The sequence below is a fragment of the Dysidea avara genome, chromosome 3 (genome assembly GCF_963678975.1).
Source record: "Dysidea avara chromosome 3, odDysAvar1.4, whole genome shotgun sequence".
In the NCBI taxonomy this organism is placed as follows: domain Eukaryota; kingdom Metazoa; phylum Porifera; class Demospongiae; order Dictyoceratida; family Dysideidae; genus Dysidea; species Dysidea avara.
The window spans coordinates 42,574,249-42,596,958 of record NC_089274.1 but is presented as its reverse complement, the minus strand read 5'-3'; the positions used below and the strand labels follow the sequence as shown (position 1 = coordinate 42,596,958).

Here is a 22,710-nt window from a genome sequence, read left to right as displayed (position 1 = left end):
CACAAGCAACATTGCACCCATTTGTGGCATACTACAAAGAATCAGGAGAGTTGCAACACATCAGCTTTGTTATAATATCTGATTGCTTGCATCATGACACTATTGCTGTACATTGCAATTCCTTCAAGAAAAGTTTTTGAAAGTAGACAAGATATTTTATTTTTCAGATGGATCAACTGCCCAGTACAAAAACAGAAAAAAAATCTTGAATCTGTGTTATCACAAATCAGATTTTGGAGTACATGCTGAATGACATTTTTATGCTACATCACATGGGAAAGGACCAAGTGATGGAATTGGTGGCACCGTAAAATGACTAGCTGCTAAAACAAGTTTACAGAGACCATATAATTCGCAAATCATGACTCCACATCAACTCTTTGAATGGGCAGCTGAAAATTTAAAAAGCTTGCATTTTAAATACTGTACAACAAATGACTACAGTGAAGAAGAAACGTACTTAGGGGAAAGGCTAAAAGTAAGTAGAACTATATATTCCTGGTACACAAAAACACAACTGCTTTATCCCATTAAGCAATTCTATCGTTCTAACAAAGAAGTTTTCAAATTCAAGCGTTGGTAAAGAGGAAAAAGTTATCCTTGTGAGTAAGGATTAAATTCCAGTTGATGAAATTACAGGATTTGTCACAGCTGTGTATAAAAAGAAATAGTGGTTGGGTTGTGTTTTCCAAGTACATCAGGATGACAGAAAAGTTAGTATTAATATTTTAATCAAGACACACGATAGTGTGTCGTGCGGCCCAAGAAGCCGGCGCGCCACACCGTGAGTATATTAACAGGAAGAAAGAAAACGCAATTTTCACACCTATGTAGCTCTGTGATCCCTTATCCGATTGGAACCAAATTTGCTAGAGACGTGCCGCCCAGTTAGGGGAGTCTACATACCAAATTTGAAGAAACTCACTCCAGCCATTTCCGAGATACGAGCGAACAAAATTTCGTTTTAATTTCATCGTTTTTTTCTTCTTCTACTTCATTTCGCACACTTCGCAAAATCCGCCATAAAACACGAATGCGTGCTCGGATTGGGCTGAAATTTGGCACGCTTAAAGGGCTCATTAAGGCGGATCTCTGTACCAACTTTGGTAAGAATCCGATGAACATTCACGGAGTTATTACCGATTATTTGCGTAAAATAAGGTCGAAGGTCTGTCACGCCTACAGGGTAAACCCCTTGGAGGAATCAGTTGAAACTTGATATGTAGATGGAGCAACCATCGTAGGAGTGCCTTTTTGTGGTTTGAAAGGAATCGGAATAAAGACCATGGAGATATGACACAAAACCCAACCTGTGTCAAAATTACGCGATCGATTTTTATGAATAAAAAAACTATTAGTTTTCGTGTCTACCAGGCAAACCACTTAGAGCAACGAGCTGAAAATCAGTATGTAGCTGGCATAATCATCATGGAAAGTTCTTGCAGTAGTACAGAAGAATCGGATTACAAATCACTGAGTTATGATTCGAAAGGCAACTATGTGCAGCAAATGCGAGATCGAGATACTCTAATAGAACAGTCACCCTAATAAAGCATTCAGCTGCATGTATAATTTACTCAGTTATATTACATTGCAAGTTATTCTGTAGGGAATTCAGCTACAAACAAGTCACCCTGTAGTCAGATCAGCTAGAAGAAGGTACCTAATAGAGAGTTCAGCTACAAAGAAGCCATCATGTAGAGAGTTCAGCTCAAATAAATCACCCTGTAGAGAATTCAGCTACAAACAAATTGCCCTGTAGAGAGATCAGCTAGAAGAAGTTACCTTGTAGAGGGTTCAGTTACAAAGAAACAATCATGCAAAGAGTTTAGATGCAAACAAATCACCCGGTACTCAGAAAGTTCCGCTATGAACAGATCACACTATAGATAGTTCAGTTAGAAACAAGTCATCCTGTAGAGAGATCAGCTAGAAGAAGTCACATTGTAGAGAGTTCAGTTACAAAGAAACAATCATGCAAAGAGTTTAGCTGCAAACAAATCACCGAGTAAAAAGCTCCGCTATGAACAGATCACACTGTAGAGAGTTCAGTTAGAAACAAGTCATCTTGTAGAGAGATCAGCTAGAAGAAGTTACCTTGTAGAGAATTCAGTTACAAAGAAACAATCATGCAAAGAGTTTAGCTGCAAACAAATCACCCAGTAAAAAGTTCCGCTATGAACAGATCACACTGTAGAGAGTTGAGTTAGAAACAAGTCATCCTGTAGATAGATCAGCTAGAAGAAATCACTTTGTAGAGAGTTCAGCTACAAAGAAACCACCATGTAAGAGAGTTCAGCTGCAAACAAATAACCTGTAGAGAGTTCAGCTAGGAACAAGTCACCCTGTACAGAGATCAGCTAGAAACAAGTCATCCTGTAGAGAGTTCAGCTAGAAGAAGTTACATTGTAGAGAGTTCAGCTACAAACAAATCACCCTGTAGATAGTTCAGCTAGAAACAAGTCACCCTGTAGAGAGATCAGCTAGAAACAAGTCACCCTGTAGAGAGTTCAGCTAGAAGAAGTTACATTGTAGAGAGTTCAGCTACAAAGAAACTACCATGTACAGAGTTCAACTGCAAACAAATTGCCCTGTAGAGAATTCAGCTACAAACAAATCACCCTGTAGAGAGTTCAGCTAGAAACAAGTCACCCTGTAGAGAGATCAGCTAGAAGCAAGTCACCCTGTAGAGAGTTCAGCTAGAAGAAGTTACATTGTAGAGAGTTCAGCTACAAAGAAACTACCATGTAGAGAGTTCAGCTGCAAACAAATTGCCCTGTAGAGAATTCAGCTACAAACAAATCACCCTGTAGAAAGATCAGCTAGAAGAAGTTACCTTGTAGAGAGTTCAGCTACAAACAAATCACCCTGTAGAGAGTTCAGTTAGAAACAAGTCACCCTGTAGAGAGTTCAGCTAGAAGAAATTACGTTGTAGAGAGTTCAGCTACAAAGAAACTACCATGTAGAGAGTTCAGCTGCAAACAAATTGCCCTGTAGAGACAAACAAATCATCCTGTAGAAAGATCAGCTAGAAGAAGTTACCTTGTAGAGAGTTCAGCTACAAACAAATCACCCTGTAGAGGGTTCAACTACAAATAAGTCACCCTGTAGAGAGTTCAGCTAGAAGAAGTTACATTGTAGAGAGTTCAGCTACAAGAAACTACCATGTAGAGAGTTCAGCTGCAAACAAATTGCCCTGTAGAGAATTCAGCTACAAACAAATCACCCTGTAGAAAGATCAGCTAGAAGAATAAGTTACCTTGTAGAGAATTCAGCTACAAACAAATCACCCTGTAGAGAGTTCAGCTAGAAACAAGTTACACTGTAGAGAGATCAGCTAGAAACAAGTCACCCTGTAGAGAGTTCAGCTAGAAGAAGTCACATTGTAGAGAGTTCAGCTACAAAGAAACTACCATGTAGAGAGTTCAGCTGCAAACAAATTGCCTTGTAGAGATTCAGCTACAAACAAACCACCCTGTAGAAAGATCAGCTAGAAGAAGTTACCTTGTAGAGAGTTCAGCTACAAACAAATCACCCTGTAGAGAGTTCAGCTAGAAACAAGTCACCCTGTAGAGAGATCAGCTAGAAACAAGCCAGCCGTAGAGAGTTCAGCTAGAAGAAGTTACATTGTAGAGAGTTCAGCAGTTTAGCTGCAAACAAATCGCCCTGTAGAGAATTCAGCTACAAACAAATCAACCTGTAGAAAGATCAGCTAGAAGAAGTTACCTTGTAGAGAGTTCAGCTACAAACAAACCACCCTGTAGAGAGTTCAGCTACAAACAAGTCATCCGGTAGAGAGATCAACTAGAAGGGTCACCTTGCAGAGAGGTCAGCTACAAAGAAATCACCCTGCTTCATCTTTTCTTCTTCCTGTAGTAAAGAAAAAATGACAGGTTAAAAAGCCCTAAAGCCGGCCTATGGCCGGCTTTGGGGTATACAAATACAAAAAGAAGTGAAATCTAATCCAAAACAGCCAAGCTGTAAAAAAAGAGTGCGGCCCTGAGAAAGGCTATGGTGAAAAAAGATGTGAAATCCAAGGTGGCAGCCAAGAAATGGCTGTGATGGTAGGTTAATGGTAAAAATTTTAATAACAATAATTCAGGTGAATTTGGTGCTGCTTGGTCTTGGCACAAAATTCACCTGAATTGTCGTTATTAAAATTTTTACCATTAACCTACCATCACAGCCATTTCTTGGCCGCCACCTTGGATTTCACATCTTTTTTCACCATAGCCTTTCTCAGGGCCGCACTCTTTTTTTACAGCTTGGCTGTTTTGGATTAGATACAAGTATCCAGCCAGAGAAACAGTTATTTTAGTTTCTATTGATGATATCCTCACAAAAATTGACCCAAGAACCAGTTACGGACGAATTTATACTATCTCAAAAGAAGAAACTAAAGCAGCCACAGAGCAATTCAAGTACATGTTAAAAACTACAAGTTAAATTACCATGCTTCTTCAGATATTGAAATTATAATAGTAATTTATTAATTTTAATCATATTGCTACTACATAACACTTAAAATGTATTTTAAAAACCAATGTTGTCAATAATGTCCCAACTTGAAACTTACAGTAGTGAAAGGTATACATGTAAAGAGTTTGTATTCAAAATATGAAGTTAATTAAAACTACCTTTTCTTTGGAAATTAAGATCAAAGAAAAATTTACTTTTTTTGTGGTTAGACCTTACCTTTGAAGTAAATAGCAACGCTTATATATCATTCCGAAGAGAATTTAATATCCTTTCCCATAAAGCAAACCACAAGTTCATAGGTCAAGCCAAACACAAGTTATGATGGTTTTTATGGTTACCTGTAAATCAGATCAAGTATTTTCCTCAAACTTTGAGCGGTCATATCTCTAAAGGTAATTAGTCAAATGGTCTGAAATTTTGTGTGGAGTAGTTCCTCAATTGAGTCTTTGTGTGTACCAAATTATATAAAAATCGGAAGAGGTCATGTCAATTTGATTTGGCATGGAATGACCCGCATACTTTATATAGCTTGCGTGGAAACGGACTACTCGGCCATGCATGTACGTGACACTGTGACAGTAGGCCCACAAGTTATTTTCGCGTAGTCTCAGTTAGGGTCCGCAATCCGAAAAATCAACTTTCACAAATCAATCCCCCTACCATTGTGGGATGTTCATTGTAGTATCCCATTGCTAGATCCACCATGAAACCGGAGGCACGATTGTTGTCTTCACAGAACTATCGATTTTAGTATTTCGTGAGATGCAAAAATTATTTTTAAAATTTCGTGCTCCACACAAACAACAGGATAGAGCCTGCTGTTAAGCTAGGTATTATCTAGAGTTAATGTAGTTAAAAGGTACGCACAGTAATACGCAAATGATTCACTGGGTTACCGGCACAGGGTTGCTTTCTCTCAAAAAGCAGAAAACAAAATACGAATTTTCAAATTCAAACTACCCTACCAGCCAAGATAAGAAAAGCCAACTCTTCCTCATAGTGATGTGATAAGGTTGGATGCATAGTCTGTCTATGCTGTTAGTCTGGAAAGGATCTGAGACTTCTCACCATCTGGGTGAAGGACGTCAAAATTTTCGTGCATCATTTCAAGGGATTCTCTCAATGGTACCAAAGTGCTTTCCAGTACTTCTGATGCCACACTGATCACTTAATTTTGATTAGAATGATGATAAAAGATGGTTCAAAACGTTTGGTAGTGTAGTAGTTGGTATTTCTGTGATTTCATATGATGCAGTATAGCAGCAGCTCACCAGGAGCTCCACCCAGCTCGAATCAAAAATGAAAGATTTTGTGCATTTTTTGGTTTGTTTTGGGATGTTTTGCAGCATAATGGTGATGTAGGGTGATCTAGTGAAGATTTGAAGCTGCTGTGGAGCTTGAGAGGTGAAGTCAATTTTGGACGATTTTGCTGCCTCCCTTGATGCATAGCTTAGGCCAATGAAACTTGATTACCAGTTTCTCGCTCAGATTTTTGAAAATTTGATGCGGGCGGGCGGTTATTATTCATTATTCATTATTTTCTAAAAGCACAACGCACATCTCAAACGTGAAGATTTCTGCTAAAAAGTGAGTCTACATTGAATACTCCTGCATTAAATAACTAAAATACGTTACTAATCCGTATAACAAGTGATTTTTCTGTTAGAGTATAGCTCATTGCTCCATTAGAGTAAAAGTGACTGCTCTATTAGAGTATTTCAATCTGAAATACCAATAATGAAATTCCATGCGGGTGTATCAAAAGCATGCGGGCGATGACGCGAAACTGGTAATCAAATTTCATTGGCCTTAGAGCGAGACGTGGAAGCTGTGGATGAAGCAATAATAGACAACCGCTATTATCAGACGTTCAGGGACATCTTTTGCCATAGTTTTAGTCTATAATTGATGATTGTTGAGGCTGCAGAAGCGCTGGAAATGGCTAGAAAGCGCGACACAATTCTTTGATGCTGCAGAAAATTTTGACGCTCGTCACCCAGATGGTGAGAAGTCTCAGATCTTTTCCAAACTAACAGCATAGACGGACTATGCACCCAACCGTATCGAAACACTATGAGGAATAGTTGGCTTCTCTTGCCCTGGGTGGTAGGGCAGTTTGAATTCGAAACTTCGTATTTCTTTGTCTGTTTTTTCAAAGAAAGCAACCCTGTGCCGGGCACCCAGCAAATCATTTACTTATTTCTGTGCGTAGTTTTCAACTACAACAACTCTGGATACAATGTGGCTAAGTAGCAAGTTTCATCCGGTCCTTTGTGTGGAGCACGAAATTTTAAAAATAAATCTTGCATCTTGTGAGATACTGAAAATGATATTTCTGTGAAGACAACAATCGTGCCTCCGGTTTCATGGTGGATCAAGCAATGGGATACTACAATGAACATCCCACAATGGTAGGGGGATTGATTTGTAGAAGTTGATTTTTCGGATTGCGGACCCTATCTCAGTGGCTACGAGAGACTATGATCCCCACCCACACTAAACACAAAGGGAGCGGAAAGCGGCTGGACACACGAGACTAGCTACACCCCACAAGTGAGCACGTACATTGGCCATTGCATCTATCTATGACAATATTTAACATCATGTAGCTATAAGCACTTCTGACCTGCACGAGGTTCCAGTTTGGAGCAAGTTCTGCAACGGGCTCCGTAGCTATCGAGCAAGTTGGTCCGATCAACATTATGTGGTTTTGAGGAGATGACAGAAAGATTTGGTCGATGAAACTACGCAAGCTAGCTGCTGGTCGACACTAAAATCACACAATGATGTCAGCCAAGTTGAATTTCATACGATGCACTAACCATCGAATCGTTGAGTATGTTCTCAAAGGAATACTGAAGGGATGGATCACTGTTGATTGTCTGTAACGCTAGATCAAATGAAAGTAGCTCTCCTGAGTAATCCAACTCGCCCTCTCGAGCGATCATTACCCCTAGACGAAGTTTGGTTTTATTGGCGGCGTGGCGCATGCTTGACGCTGAAAATATCAGACCAACACTGACTAGAAAAATTGTGGCTATCCGTGTTGCTACCATCTCTTACAAGCTACTCAACTACTAATACTACTGAGCTGCTCGAGGAGCTACTACTATTTATATAATTATACTTCATGAATATAAGTGGTTACTGAACTGAAAGGTTTTTATTTTCGCGTCTAGTAGTTTCCTAGAGTATTCGACTTTATTAATTATGCACAGAACCTCATAAATGTGTGCGTGTGTGTGTATGTAGCTACAAATTGTTCAGTTTGTCAGTAGCTACATTTATCTAAACTAGAAGAGATAACTACATCAGTTGACAGAGAATTCCAATCACAGATTGTGGCTGGCCGGCAAAAATGAGTGTTAAAATGAATTAATTCTTGTTTGTAGTTGTCTAAATTTTAATTGGTGGCCTCTAGCCAGTGTTTCAGAATGGAACAAATCAGAGTTGAAGTCAACTTCCACTAAATTATTAAAGATTTGTAGAACATGATCAATCTTGCTTTAAACAGGCTGTAGGACCAGGTGTCCTACAGACCTTCAGCACTTGTGCTGTAAAGCCTTAATAAATAAATATATAAATAAATCTGGACTGAATTCTTCTGTCTTGTAGCTAGTGAGTTCCATTTCAGTTCCTGACTTTAGGGGACGTGTTTAGTAGTTTCCCTGAGCATTCAACTTTAGGGGATGAGAAAAGTAGTATTAGCATTAGGGTTAGGCTAGGGTTCAGCTTTGGTTTCTTCTTCACCTTTAGGTTGCGTTCTTACTGTATAGAGAGACTACTATGTGAGTAGCATTTATAAGGTAGAAAAGTAGGGGTAGTGGGTAGCTAGCAGTGGTAGCACACTGCCTACAGTTCCAGTAGTCCAGGCCAGGGTTCAAGTCCTGCAGTTTGAGTTATGTGTTTTGTTGTTTTTTTTTTCTCATTTAGTGACCCTTTTTTTGTCTAAGTTGTACTGTCAGTTCAATAGCGAGTTCGGCTTATTGAACCGACTTTCGGTTCAGTAATGTACCTATCAATGTTATTCCCCACCTCCCCCCTCCCAGGCATAATAGGGGAAGTGGTGGGGATTTGACTTTTTAAAAATCAAATTCTCCACACATGGGGGAACGACTAGAAATCTCCATATATGTAGGGTTTCCAACTCAAAATAGTAAGGTGCTTCCTTTTGTTATTTCTGTTGATTTTCACACAGACTGACCTTTAAGATAAAGCAAACAATTAAGTGCTAATTTAATATTAGAATGCTTGTAGCATTGGGTATCAGCATACGTTTAACACACAAAAACATACAAAAAGCGGTTACATGACCAAACAAATCATAGTAGTTAAATTAGGCAGCTTATTAGAAAATCATTGCATTTTGGGATGACCGAAGCCACAATTAGTGTATTTCCTTGCCTTATAATGAGGACTTCTACATCTTGTAGTGCTATACCACACTTTTATAACTGTAGTGGAATTTTTGGCCATGTGACCACTTTTTAGGTATTTACAGTTAAAACTGCGCTGATATTGAAAGTAATAGACAGTCTAATAATATATTAGCACTTGTTTGGTTTACTTAAGGTCAGCCTGCATGAAAATCATCAGAAACAATGAAAAAGACTGAAGTATATATCACAGTAGAAATTCTATATGAAGGGATTTTGGTCATGCGACCACTTTTTGGATATTTACATATGTTAAAATTGTGCTGATAGCAACTGCTGCAAACATTCCAATAACAAATTAGCACTTGTTTGCTTTATCTTAGAGGCAATTCTGTTTGAAAATCTCCAAAAACAACAAAATGAAGCACCTTCCTATTTTGAGTGGAAACCCTAATATTATTATATGTAGTATGGCTGCTGTACACTTTAGGAAACGGGCTAGTTCTTGCAAGTTAAAAGTTAAACAAATACTTAATGGTTAAAATTCCCCACTATTGGGGCAGAATTTTCAGATCAAATCAGGCCAAAATCCCCCACTAATCCCCTAGTAAGTGGGGTAGTGGGGATTACCAGTAATATTGATAGATGCATAACCACTGCCTATAATATTATACCGGCGTCATGCACACTCGACTAGCGTAGGGGGGGAGGTTATGTAACCGGGCCCAGCCGGTTACCAGACGGACATCCGTTGCAAAATGCAACCACACACAAGTTATAGCCAGCCACCGGCCCAGACCAGCTCAAAAGCAATCGGCAATATTAGCTCTATTTTTTTTCCCAGGCTAGATGAACTGCCCTTACACTATATATCACTGTTAAAATTTAAGTGCTACCATAACACCTATAATTTTCTAAAATCAAGGGGTTGTTGTTGCAACACCCTTGAAAATAATAACAACCTTAAGAGGTTTATAGTCACACCCATTGGGTGTTACTATTTTGTAAACACCCTTATTTGTTCATTGGAACACCCTAAACAGAGGCCTTACACCTCATGATAGGGTGTAATATTATGACTGTAATTGCATGCAATTACTAACACTCTTAGAAGTGTGGCAGAAACACTTGAATGTATGGGCCAAGTGATTTATCGGCCCCCATGACAACAGTACCTGTCCTGAACTATTATGCAAGATAAACACCTGCATTTAAAGTGAACATAACAGTTACAACCATGTCAGATTTTACAAAACTGATACAAATTGCATATCAGGCAAAATCAGATGCCACCAGGGGGTAGCCACACTACCATAGTAGTGCATGGTTTTGAGCTCAAACTACTTGAGGCTGGTTTTAATGGTGCAGGTGGTGTTAAAAGCTTAATGGCAATTTCTGGCCTTAGTAAGACTGATTGTCTTGGGTTGACAAGAAATGGTGGATGGCCTATTTTAATATTCTGTGTTGATTTTGCTGCATATATACTGGGAACTAAGGAGCCAGCACAGCTCTGTAACCTCATGCATGTCTGGGTTTCAATTGTGGTCTATATTTTTCCCACTCCTCTATGTCCTACCTTCCACCCCTTTGTGAGGAGCCATGATACTACCTCTGCTACAATAAAAGTGTATTTGTGTGTACGTGATATGCTCTAATGTGTTAGCATGTATTCCTGTGGTGTATGTGTTGTGTGGAGATGATAGTTCACATTTGCATCATTAAATAGCAAATGCGAACTATCATCTCTTACACCTTATATACCCCCTAACACATTTTATGTATATCACATTTAGAGCTCATCACATATGTGCAAATATTATGCATTTTATTGTAGTGAGCTAGCTTGCTCATTAAATTCATCAGATTTTCATTCTTATTTGGAGGAACTCTACAAGTACCTGAAAGGTAATAAATTGATGCATTTCTGTTTGGAAAACTGATCAAAATCACAGAGATAAATGGTTTAGATTTAAAACTATTGTAACTTGCCAAGGCACGCATATGAAGTTTACAACAATAGTTGCATAAATGCTTTTCCATTGTGCTAAAGGAAACTTGTTTACTATATGCATGAAGTGCTGCACTTCTGCATGTAGGCGGCATTGATAATCAATGCAACTACATTTCATTGATGAGGTGTAATGGAACACTCTTTGCATCTACAAGGATGTTTCTGTGAATGAAATTCCACATTTAAAAGTTTCTTTGGTAGTTTCGTTATAAGTACAAATTGCAACTTACATATAAAGTGTAGAAAGACAAGCAAGTACATGTATTTGTAATCCTGTTGAATTGCTGTATTTCACAGGTCATAATATTATGTGTTTCCTGAATAAACCATTTATGACAATGAAGGGATAAGAGGAGCTCCACCCCCCACAAGTGTTGGAAATTAAAATGAAGGCAGTGTACCCCACCATGCACACACCCTGAATTTATACTTCTTGTAGCACTTTTACATTCTGGTGTTATATTTTGCAGCACTTTTAGCACTCTTCTTTCATACCCTCCAAGTATCACTACAGCACCTTTTCTAACACCTGAAGGGAGTTGTTTTTAAACATGCAACTGGACACCCCTAAAGGTGCTTTGGTTACAGCTGAATTTTAACAGTATAGCTGTTAAAGTGCTGGACAGCTGGAAAGACCAGCATTCACTCAGGGCCGCCAGAATCAAGGCGATATTAGCTTGCTAAACCATTTTTTTTACTACAGTTGCTTATTGTTTTACCGGCTAGATTTAATTAGCTAACTATAACAATTGGATTGCTGTATAGTATCTATACAGATCCTTGTAGCTACTATAGTCTTATACTTTCAAGATAGATACTTTAATGAACTTGCAACGTTACACTTACTTCTATACATGCGCCATTATGACGAACATTTACATTTTATTAATTAATTAGCAAAGCCCACCAGGGGAAACATGCTAATGTGAATTACAAATCATGATCACAAATTATTTAGCTTATCTATAATGTTCTTAAAAGTGTCAAGGTTAATTGTATCAATTTTCAAGTTATTCCAATCAATAATTTTTCTTGGCAGAAAAGAATACTTGTATAAATCAATTCTGGATTGCAGCTGTGCAACTTTGAGGGGATTATTGGCACGAGTATATGATACAGGGGTTGGCTGAGGTAAACAATTTGGTAGCACCAGTAAGTTTCTCACAATCTTGAATAATAAGATAAGTCTAGCATTCCTTCCCCTACTTTTTACACTTGGCCATTGAAGGTAATTGAGCATCGCTATGTGTAATAGCTACTGTGTTGTTGACTGGATCTGTGTCATGGTTTATTAAGAACACTGAAATCTTGCAGCTCGGTGTTGGATCATTTCTAATTTGCTGACTGTTGTTTGGTGATAAGGATCCCAGATGGATGAGCAGTATTCAATAGAAGGTAACAATAATTGTTTGTATAAGTGTTCTTTGATTTGTATAGGGGCATTATATAAATTCCTCTTCAAAAATTCAAGAAGACGGTTTTCCTTTCCGCAAATGTAGTTAACGTGAGGTTCCCAAGGTAGTGTATGATGAAGGCGGATACCAAGATAGGTGTGCTCTGATACAATATTCAATGGAATATTAGACATTTTATACGTAAAAGTTTTTTTATTGTGGTGGCTTGTAAATTGTAAAATATAGCATTTGGGAATGTTAAATTCTATCAGCCATGCAGTTGCTAGCCCATTGTGTTAGGGAATCTAAGTCATTTTGCAGTATTCTGTGATTGTTGGGCGTAGTAGAGTAGAATGTCGTCTGCAAATAATCTAATTTCACTCTTGATGTTTGTTACAATATTGTTAATGTAAATTAAAAACAACACAGGATCAAGTACGGAAACTTGTGGAACACTGGATGTAACTTGACATGTAGAAGAGCTAGAGCCTTCTACTACAACCTGTTGGGTACGACCATGAAGGAAGGACTCTAACCATTGTAAGACAGTTCCTCTTATAGCTACCATAGTAATTCAATTTGTAGAGACTCGGAAGTCTAGAATGAGCTACTTTGTTGAATGCTTTAAAAAAGTCTGGTATAGCAGCATCAACTTGCAGGTTCCTGTCAATATCTTTTGCAATGTCATTAATAGTAATGAGTAGTTGAGTCTCACAGTAATATTTTGATCTAAATCCAAACTGGTTGTCTGAAAGGATATTCTGGTCCTCCAAATGCTTCATAATTTGACTTGCTATGATATGCTCCATTATTTTACAAATTACTGTAATATTGGACTCGTACCAACCCTAGCTCGCCTAGATACAACTGTAGTGTTTGATAGTCCAGTAAATGATGGACTTGTGCCGGTAAAATGGCTGTTCATGTTCATAACCGGTGCTGGCACTATATCCACTTTGTTTTCAAAAATGTAGCTATTAGTAGCACTCTGCATAATTATAGCTAACGATTCCATCGGCACAGGATTGGGCAGAGTTTACTTCTCTTCCTACAGTTTCAGCATTAAGACTTCCTTTTTCTTTCTTTTGTTTATTCATTTGAAAAGCTGTATTGTAAACTTGTTTTCGTGTGTATGTGTGTATGCAATCAAAGACCAATCAAGCTAAAGCAATATGTAGCTATAGAAAAGCAATGCATACTACTAGCATGTATAACAGCACATGATTGTGAGCTAGGCTAGCTATAGTTACAGAGAAATGTGTGTTATCTGAAAGGTGCATCAGTACCTATGACAACCGGCACTAGCCTTTGGAAATTGTATAATCTTATTAATGATTTCATATCCACCTGTCTTGTATGGCTTCTCACCAGCTTGTCTAACAGGTTTACAATGAATGTAGTATAGTACATAGCTAAAGCTTCGCTTCTCCACAGAAGTAGTCTAACTAGCTAGTTCAGGTAACCAGCTAGCTCATGATCATTCAATAGTAACTTGCTAGCTCCTCAAGTACGTAGTTCTGGCATTTTGGTAGCTATTCTGCAATACAAATCATGAACCAACTGTCAACTATGTATACTATTTGTACTATTATTTACAATTATACCATTTAGCTAGTTTGTGTACCCCAGAGGGCATGTACTAGTATTGCTCTAGCTTGAAATTAGAACTAACCATCCCCACATGATTTGCTCTACAGGGGGATAACTTGAAGAAAGGTACAGAGCACACTATAGCTATATGTAGAAGGCTGTGGTGGTATGTTACTGAAATAGTATGTAGTGTAGCTATATTAGGCAAAGCTTGCTAACTATAATATTATACACTGCCCCCACATTACCAGATATGATAGAGGGAGCCGGTGCATTTACTGTCTCTAACATAACTTGCGCAGCTTGAAGAATATCACGGAGCAGTGTAGAAAACCAGTCAAGGTGTGTGACTGAAAATGGTCAGTGTATAGCCAACATTAAGTAAATAAAACTATGTCATTATACAATAATTAGGTTAGCGGTTGTCACAAGACGTGTACATGCAAAACATTCCAGTACATGTACAGAACACAAATATACCGTTACAACATGGGACATGGCATGAGTACCTAAAAATTAAGTTTTCTCCATCAAAGAACAAAATTCTTGTCATATCTGAGCACAAAAAAGAAATGGCATTAATTGTAACCAGTAGTAACTGTAAAACGGTATGTATACTTTAATACAGTACACAACACACAACTCTATGAATGGGTGTGGCTCCATTTGCAGACAGTAACAAAGTCCAGACAAGTGGATATAATACACATTTCTAATAATATGAGCACAGTTTCCTTCCATCAGTATAATCAAGCTTTTAACAGTGCAACAGTCTAATGGCCTCCTGTATAGAAAGATCACCTCTTTAAAGTAGAATGCAAACATGAATCACATGCCACATACTACCAAGGGACTGGAAACAAGTGCTAGTTACTCCATTGTTCAAAAAAAGGAAATCGAAAAGACCCATAGACCATACTTGTGTATGTGTGTGTGTGTGACTGAATTGACAAAACCAGGCTTTCACAAACATTCGGTTTTATGACTTTGAGAGCTCATAACATAAAGTAGGAATATGCCATCAGCATCAAACTTTCACCTGTAGTGTTGTGATGTTATGAAAGTATTGTGTGAAACCTTCAGGTCAATAACATGCTGGTAGGCCATGTTACAGTTGGTCAGTCAAAGAATTGGATGTGCGTGGAAGCCTGGTTTTTGTCAAATTTGGTCACATGTATATAAAGAACTTTGCATGGGAGTATCAAAGTGCTCTATATTCGCCATAAAGGTGCAAGTGTTCTATATTGGGCACAGTTCTATATCAGGTACCAGGTATTTAAAGAACTGCCAGGTCTACTTTGTAGGCTGATAGTGAGTAATCACTCATTCTGGTCAGTACAAAGCCAGTGTAGAGACTGTGCTGGCTGACCAATCAACCCAACCAGTGAGAGCCAAACCACTGGATTGTATTTATAGACACACTTGAAGATTTCGATGATGGTTTCTTGTGGTCAGCAGCAGTGAACGTTCTTAGTACGTTTTGCTCACATAAATGGACGAGTCCTAGGAATATCAAGGAAATATGCTTATTAATATACCACAATCAAAACCTTTACGTATTGAGAAGACGGACTAGACTCACAAAACGACTAATGAAGGCGCAGCACAGTGCAACGCAGGCTAAACACAGGCGCAATGCCTATTCTACCAATGATAACACTCCTCCGTGAGTTTCTAATCGTTTCGTGTGTCTTGTGTGTACCTCAAGTTGATAGTTCTCAATACCAGATGGGTACTGATGAAAGCCGGAATGGAACGGAACCAATAAAAAAAAGAACCAATAGGGGGCGTGCGCCAAGTTAAAATCTTTTAAAACAGATTGTGCACTGTTTTCAACTTTCACGCAATAACTAGAATTGTTCTAGAATTAGTTCGCTTCTGCTATAGACATGCTAGAAAACATTTGCTCAACGGGTCTATTTAATGCCCACTGCAATAATGCGTTGTACAATCGTCTAAGCTGAACAACGATCATTTAGCTAAGCTGTTAACCTATTTCTTGTAAGCACTGTTAATATAACATACTGCAGTTTGCTAACTCTCGTAAATCGCTGCCAATAATGGTAGAATTATAGTCGCTTCAGAAAACCAGCGACACTTGTACAAAAAGACTTGAATACCGCTACAACATGAAAATACTACAGTAGTTTACCTTTTGGAATGATAAGGAAGTACTTCTACATCAGGATTAAACTAAACTGGATGGATTTTATTTACACACACCTTGCCACGTGGTGGGCATTTATTAGAACTTTCGAGCGAACGATTACTAGCATGCCTATAAACAAAAACAAACTAATTCTAGCATAATTCTAGTTTATTGTGTGACAGTTGGAAATAGTGCACAATCTGTTTCAAACGATTTTAAGCTTGGCGCGCGCCCCGATTGATTCCTTTCCATCTCGGCTTTTATCAGTACCCGTACCAGATAAAACACTGCCTTTCACTCGTGCTATACGGGAAATATAGTACTCAAAGAGTGGTCTCGAGACGAAATATAGCACTCAGCTTCGCCTCGTGCTATATTTGTCTCTCGCCCACTCTTTTCGTGCTATATTTCCCGTATAGGACTCGCGGCAGAGCTTTATCTAATATATATATATATACATATATATGTTAGAACATATTTTCATACAAATGTTATGCCACACTTGGTATTCTTTCTGAAATTCAGTTCAGCTTTCATAAACATCATTCAGCAGAGCTGCAGCTTATCAAAGTTTGTCATGACTTATCTGTGAACTCATGCAATCCTATTAGACTTTAGTAAAGCCTTTGATAAAGTTTCGCACCATAATCTCACATTAAAATTGGAATACTATAGCATCAGAGGGCACAGGATATCTTCATTCCTTTCAGATCAAACACAACGAGTAATTTGTGTGGTGGATGCATATACTGATGTGTCTCTGACCCAATAGAATACTCCCCCAAGGCTGTAGTATTTTATTGTTTTGTAAATAATGCAATCATCTGCAAACAGCTGACATGAATTTGCAGTCCTAACACAGTGCAAGAGGACTTGCTTCCAAGTATAAAAATGGGAAGATTTATGGCATATGAAAATAAAATTTAACATTGATAAGTGTATGGCATTATCAGTAACTTTAAAAAAGAACCCACTATCATTTGAATACTATAAGATTATTCACAAATTTGTCAAACTCCCTTTACCAATTACATTACTCCAGCCCCAAGAATCACTCAAGGAAATTCCTGCAAATTTACTCAACCCACCACATATATTGATCCGATAGTTTTTTCCCCAATGTGATCAAACCCTGGAACAGCCTACTTCCAGATATTGTAAATTCTAGTGATTTAGATACTTTTACATATTCACTGGATTTGTATTTGCATTGTTAGTTAAGTACCTGATACTGTAAATATACTCATTTTTATGGTCCAACAATTAAAAATAAAAGTAGACCATGTTTAGCTGAGCCTTTTCTTCTTCAGTAAGTTAAGGAAAATAGTCAAGAGTAGTGAGTTTAAAGTAGTAAGTTAAGAGTAGTGAGTAAGAGTAGTAGTAAGTTAAGAGTAGTGAGTTTTGTACTACATTTTGTAAAGTTGCATCACCAGCTGGAAAATTGGCATTACTTGCCATCCAAAAATTATCAGTATATCAAATAATAAACATCCACACTGATACTCAAGATGGGTTAATCCATTTTTAGCTGCCTGAAGAGCAATAAGAGTTACACATCAATAACATTGACATTTATATATCAATAATAAACTCAGTTTTGTATCAAATCGCTTCATGAAAATTTTTGGTGCAGTTTCATGCTTATATAGGTGTTGTTTTGACAGATGTTTTGGGCTTATTAGCATAATATATGGTAAATTCATTGGTGTACTATTTCCCTAAGCAACATGATGTTTGTTTACCTCTCATATTATTTCTGCTCCATTATGCACCAAGGAATGTGCACTTGGTAAATATGACTTTTTATACATTTTGTGCTGCAACAATGTAGTCAATTGAGCATTTCATCTACAAGTTCTACTGCAAGTACCTCAAGTAATTCTATCCTCTGAAGTGTTGGTTGCTAAGGAGACTTGGATGCTAATTGTAATTTGCTGCATTATGGAATTTTTTTGTATCTAGTTTTTGGGTACCACTACAAATCTTTAAAGTTTTGATAACTATGGTTAACTTGTCAAAACCTCAACACACTCAGAAAATGTCTAATTTCATAAAAATGTATCTTCTCTCACAAATAATTGCATAATAAAGATTTGATTGATACTAATGTATGCACTATAGGCAGTGTTGGGAATAACGTGTTACTTATGTAACGCGTTACATAATATCATTACTTTTGTGATAACTAAGTAATATAACGAAATACGCTATAAAAACAGGTAATATAACTCAAGTTACTTTACTTACAAATGTAACAAATCTAATATTACATAATATTATTACTACAAGTAATGAAGTTACTAATCTCATTAGTAATCCACTGAGTAATCCTAGCCACAACGAAGTAATGAAGCCTACTGGATGAAGCTTATTCACCAGCTTCTTAACCAAGATTTGCACATTGTCCAACAATGCAATCATGTCACATGATAAGGTGATAGTTTCACACGTGACAGCTTAAGGCTGTGAACACAAAGTAATATAATATGTAATATTATTATAGTTACTTTATTTTATGGGTAATATGTAACTGTAACTAAATAGTTCAGTTGCAAGTAATATGTAACTAGTCATATCAAGAAGTTTGCGGAGATTTGATCCAGCTGCACCGATTTGTTCACTATAAGTTGCATAGTTTCTATTGTACTGACACTTTGTACTCACATATATTTTTGCTCAAAAGATGAATTTCAGATTCGCAAGTACCATAAGAAAGAGCAACTCTTGGCAAACAGGATGGTAAGTACCAAATGAAGCTCAGTACACAAAAATTCTGCTCATCATTTTCACAATAAAGGAACACAATCATCTGCGATACATTTCAAATGGGCATTTTGATAATTCTAATAGATTCATTCATATCTCGTGACATGTTTGGATTATCCCGGATTCGCTGCTAGATTCGTTTAGCTTATTCTTGAGCGATTCCAACAAGCCATAGTGAGCACTTATAGCATACACTATCACTCGTCAAAACGATGGCAAAGTTGGAGGTTAAATATGTGCGTGATTCTGAGCGAGATTATTACTTTGATTTGGCGTGGACTCTGTCTGGCTAGGTCTGACTAGTAACGCACAGCAAGGCTTTAACCATAAATCACTTCTTAGAATTAATACAGAGCTTTAGAATGGTTTTATTAAAGAACTTCTGTATGCATACTAAAGTTGTAATGTTCCAGCCTGGATCCAGTACATCTGTCCTGAATACATTATGCACAGCACAGACAGCCTTTGACGACTCCTTTAAGCAGAAATGTCTCAAAACCTACATAAGTGAAAAACAGCAACAGTAAAGCCTTAAAGCCTTTCTTACACTGCAAATATCCTTTTTAGGATAGGAAGCAGAAGTGATTCTGAAATTTGAAAACATGAACAATATACCCAAATTATAATTAATATACAGTTACACACCAGCAATCAGTGTAAAGTTAAAGAATTTTAATTAATCTTTGGTAATGAAATATGCCTAATATTTGCCAACTTCAACCACAGGTAGCAAAAGTTGACAATAGACCACTTTATTTAAAGGTATAAGGAATTTAATTCAGGATTGGCAATGTCTGGAGTACATATTTCTAAACCACACATTGTTTCCCATACAAATTTGTATGTTTTTCAAAGTGTCTCACAGACTTACAGTTCCTTGGATTGAAATGAAACTTGAACACAGGGTTTACCACCTATAGAACTACCAATTGGCACAAACAGAGTGAAAATAGCATGTTCATAGGTGAAGATATTGCTTCAAGAAGGCAGTATATGTTTTGGTGACGAATAAGCCTGCTAGTCACAGAAACACTTGCTAATGTATCAGTATCCAGTCCTACAAGCCATAATCAATCCTTTATGACAGTGCAGTAATGCTGTACTCCCATCCTGTTAATAGATACTTTTCCCTGCTGCTAGATACGTACTTTCAGTGCCCTGTTACTACCGGGTCTGTAACTTACTATTATAATTGATTTTGCTATTCTGTGTGGTCTGTGGCAATGCTAATGTGAGTGTCAGTAGTAATAAAGGTTGAATTTTATCAAAAGTCATAGTATAAGATGAACTACAGGTACTTGATGACTATAGTTTTCATGTAAATGATCACAGTGCAGCAAGCATTATGACTACCAAGGGGTAGCCAGCACCCAAGCAAAAACCCAACATGGTGTACGAGCGTCCCAATATTTAAGTATTTCAAAAATATTTCTATATTTAAAATATATTTGTTAATACAATATAATTCTATTTTCAATTTTTACGGTGACGTTTTTTCCTCGAGTTTTTGCAAAGAAACACCTGAGAGAGTAGCTGGGAACTTCAGATGAGACACAGGTGTACTTTGCACTGTCAATTTGAAATGTTATATAGAGTGGCAACCCTAATTGAACTCATGAACGGACGAAAACCTATTCTGTACGTGAATCGGGATTTGGGATTTCTAAATATTTAATGGATTTCTAATTGGATTTCTCAGATAGTGTACGAGAGTCCCAAGACATTGGATACCCCTTGATGACTACACTGCTGTTGTGTGTTCAATGGTTTTCCCTTACTAATTTAAAACAGCATTTGCAGGGGAGTTTAGTATAAGCGTCTGGGAATGCAATTAGCGTTAATTGCATATTGCGCAACTACTGGATGCTCTGGATGTACATAAAAATGTATTGAAGCCATTGGGAAAACGATGGTAACCGACAATAAAATCTCTGTTGCTTACAAAGTATACAGTATGTTCCAATTTTCTGTTGATTTCCCTTTCTTTCGTGGTTGTCTGCTGTTAATAGGATAAAGGCTTAGCGAGTTATGGAGCCGTAAAGTTAAAGATTTTACAACACAACGCTTTCCAAGGCTGATACTTCTGAGTTTCTACTGGAAAACCACTCAGAACTGCTTGACAAAGCTTGGTAATAGATCATTTTGCCAATTCCATGGAATATAAACACTATACAATCGACCAGACAGGCGACAAGCAAACATAAAGTTTAGCACGCCTGTAAACACTATCCAGGTGATCCTATTGCTTGTTTTTGTGTTCTTCAATCAAAACATAGAAACAAGCATCTGTTTGCTTTCCTCGATACTAGAACACTTTTTCGCCAGCCGTTTTCAACTTCAGCAGCTTGTAACTAGCTAACCACATACCCTATGATGAGCAGACAACCACCAAAACGTGTAGAAATCAATGTACATAGTTTCGGGTGCTGTTTACAAGACTGGCATATCTCCTTTTGTTTCCGGATAACAAAGGTTGTAGTGTCCGTGGTCATCCGTTTCCCAATGGTTTCTGTACATTTTTATGGCTAACCACAGCATCCAGTGGTTGCACAACAGCAATTAACAGACCAATTAAAATGTTTCGGCTTATTCTAATAACAGGGTGATAAAGGAGTGTGTATTACCATGCTACAAATTGAGTGCACCCACACAAGTAATACGCAAGGCTATGATTGACTTTATCAGTTATCCCTAGACCATAACTGCATTAATGAAACTAGTTTCATAGACTTGTGGCAAAGCATAGGCCAAATAGTAGTATTTTTTCAAGAAGGCAATCCATCCACCACAATACTCCAGTGATTACTCAATAGCTAATACTATCCAGTTAACATTTCATGGCTTCTGGTAAGCTTAAACACATTTAAAGCATTTTTAACCCACAAAACACCATTAGGAAGCCTTAACAATAAATTAAATTTTGTAATGTGGTTTTTAGGGGAAATCTTAATTATATTCATGCATTTTTGGTGTAATTACGTAAAAACATTTTATTTTCCCAAGTACATGCCTTGGCTATATATGTTTAGAAAAGTAATCTGAGCTGGAGATTTCTGTGAAATATTTAAATTCAATGAACTTATTTACAAATTTGAAAATAGCATATATGTCACACCTTTATGTAATCTCAAATGCACATTACATTTGGAAAAGCCAGGCTTGGCATACAAGATTATTTTTATACTACCCATGAAGCTCTTTGAATTACATGTACAGGTATTTCTAGAATATTAGTTTGCATATTTTGACACTTACTTTTAATTCTCTGACTATGCTAGGTGCATCTTTTCCTGTATTAAGTGTGTACTCACTTAATATCTGTATGTTGGTGTTAAGTCTGACGGTGGCTGTAAAATATGTGTAGCAAGCTGAAACGTGATTACCATTTATCAAAAATTGTTTACATATGTATTCTCCAGACTATATAAACATCTATAACAAAATTCCCTAAACTACACGTGGAATTCATTGAATGCTGTAAAAATACCTTGTTGTCTTTTTTCAATGCATATAATTGTCTGTAACCTTATGGTTTAATGTTAGAAATACTGCTGCAACTCTACTTCTGTTTGAAAACAGGAACTTTATCACCACAACAACAATTATAAACTACTGTAGTTGCATTTTGGCACTTCCATTTACATAATAGTCTATGTATATGACTTTAGAACACCAACAGTGGCTTGGCAAAACATGATGGCACAAAAGCAGATAGAAATTGTATTTAGTTTTGTTTGTTCAGTTTGCCACCCAAAAACTCATGCATGTACTACGCATTTTTTCTCCTTTCTCCACCTTTTCAAATATACTTTCTGTAGCCACTTTAAACAGGCTGTAGGACCAGGTGTCCTACAGACCTTCAGCACTTGTGCTATAAAGCCTTAATAAATAAATAAAAATGTTTTGTATAATAAGCATCTATATACATAGATGGAACTATATGTG

At 37.3% G+C, this 22,710-nt stretch overlaps 1 protein-coding gene and 1 long non-coding RNA gene across 2 annotated transcripts in view; one reads left to right on the top strand and one right to left on the bottom strand.

Annotated features, from left to right (window-relative positions):
• Positions 1–11,740: 11,740 nt before the first annotated feature.
• LOC136251065 (uncharacterized) lies at positions 11,741–16,160 on the bottom strand. The gene is made up of 2 exons (XR_010698897.1): positions 16,003–16,160; positions 11,741–14,405 (listed from the first exon to the last, which is right to left on the bottom strand). It is a non-coding gene; the product is annotated as an uncharacterized lncRNA (long non-coding RNA).
• The window catches only part of LOC136251063 (uncharacterized), a 49,122-nt gene continuing 41,682 nt past the window's right edge, over positions 15,271–22,710 (top strand). Inside the window, exon 1 of the mRNA XM_066043442.1 lies at positions 15,271–15,516. Within this exon, the coding sequence (XP_065899514.1) occupies positions 15,443–15,516 (74 nt within the window). The 5' untranslated portion in view covers positions 15,271–15,442. The remainder of the gene's footprint in view (positions 15,517–22,710) is intronic.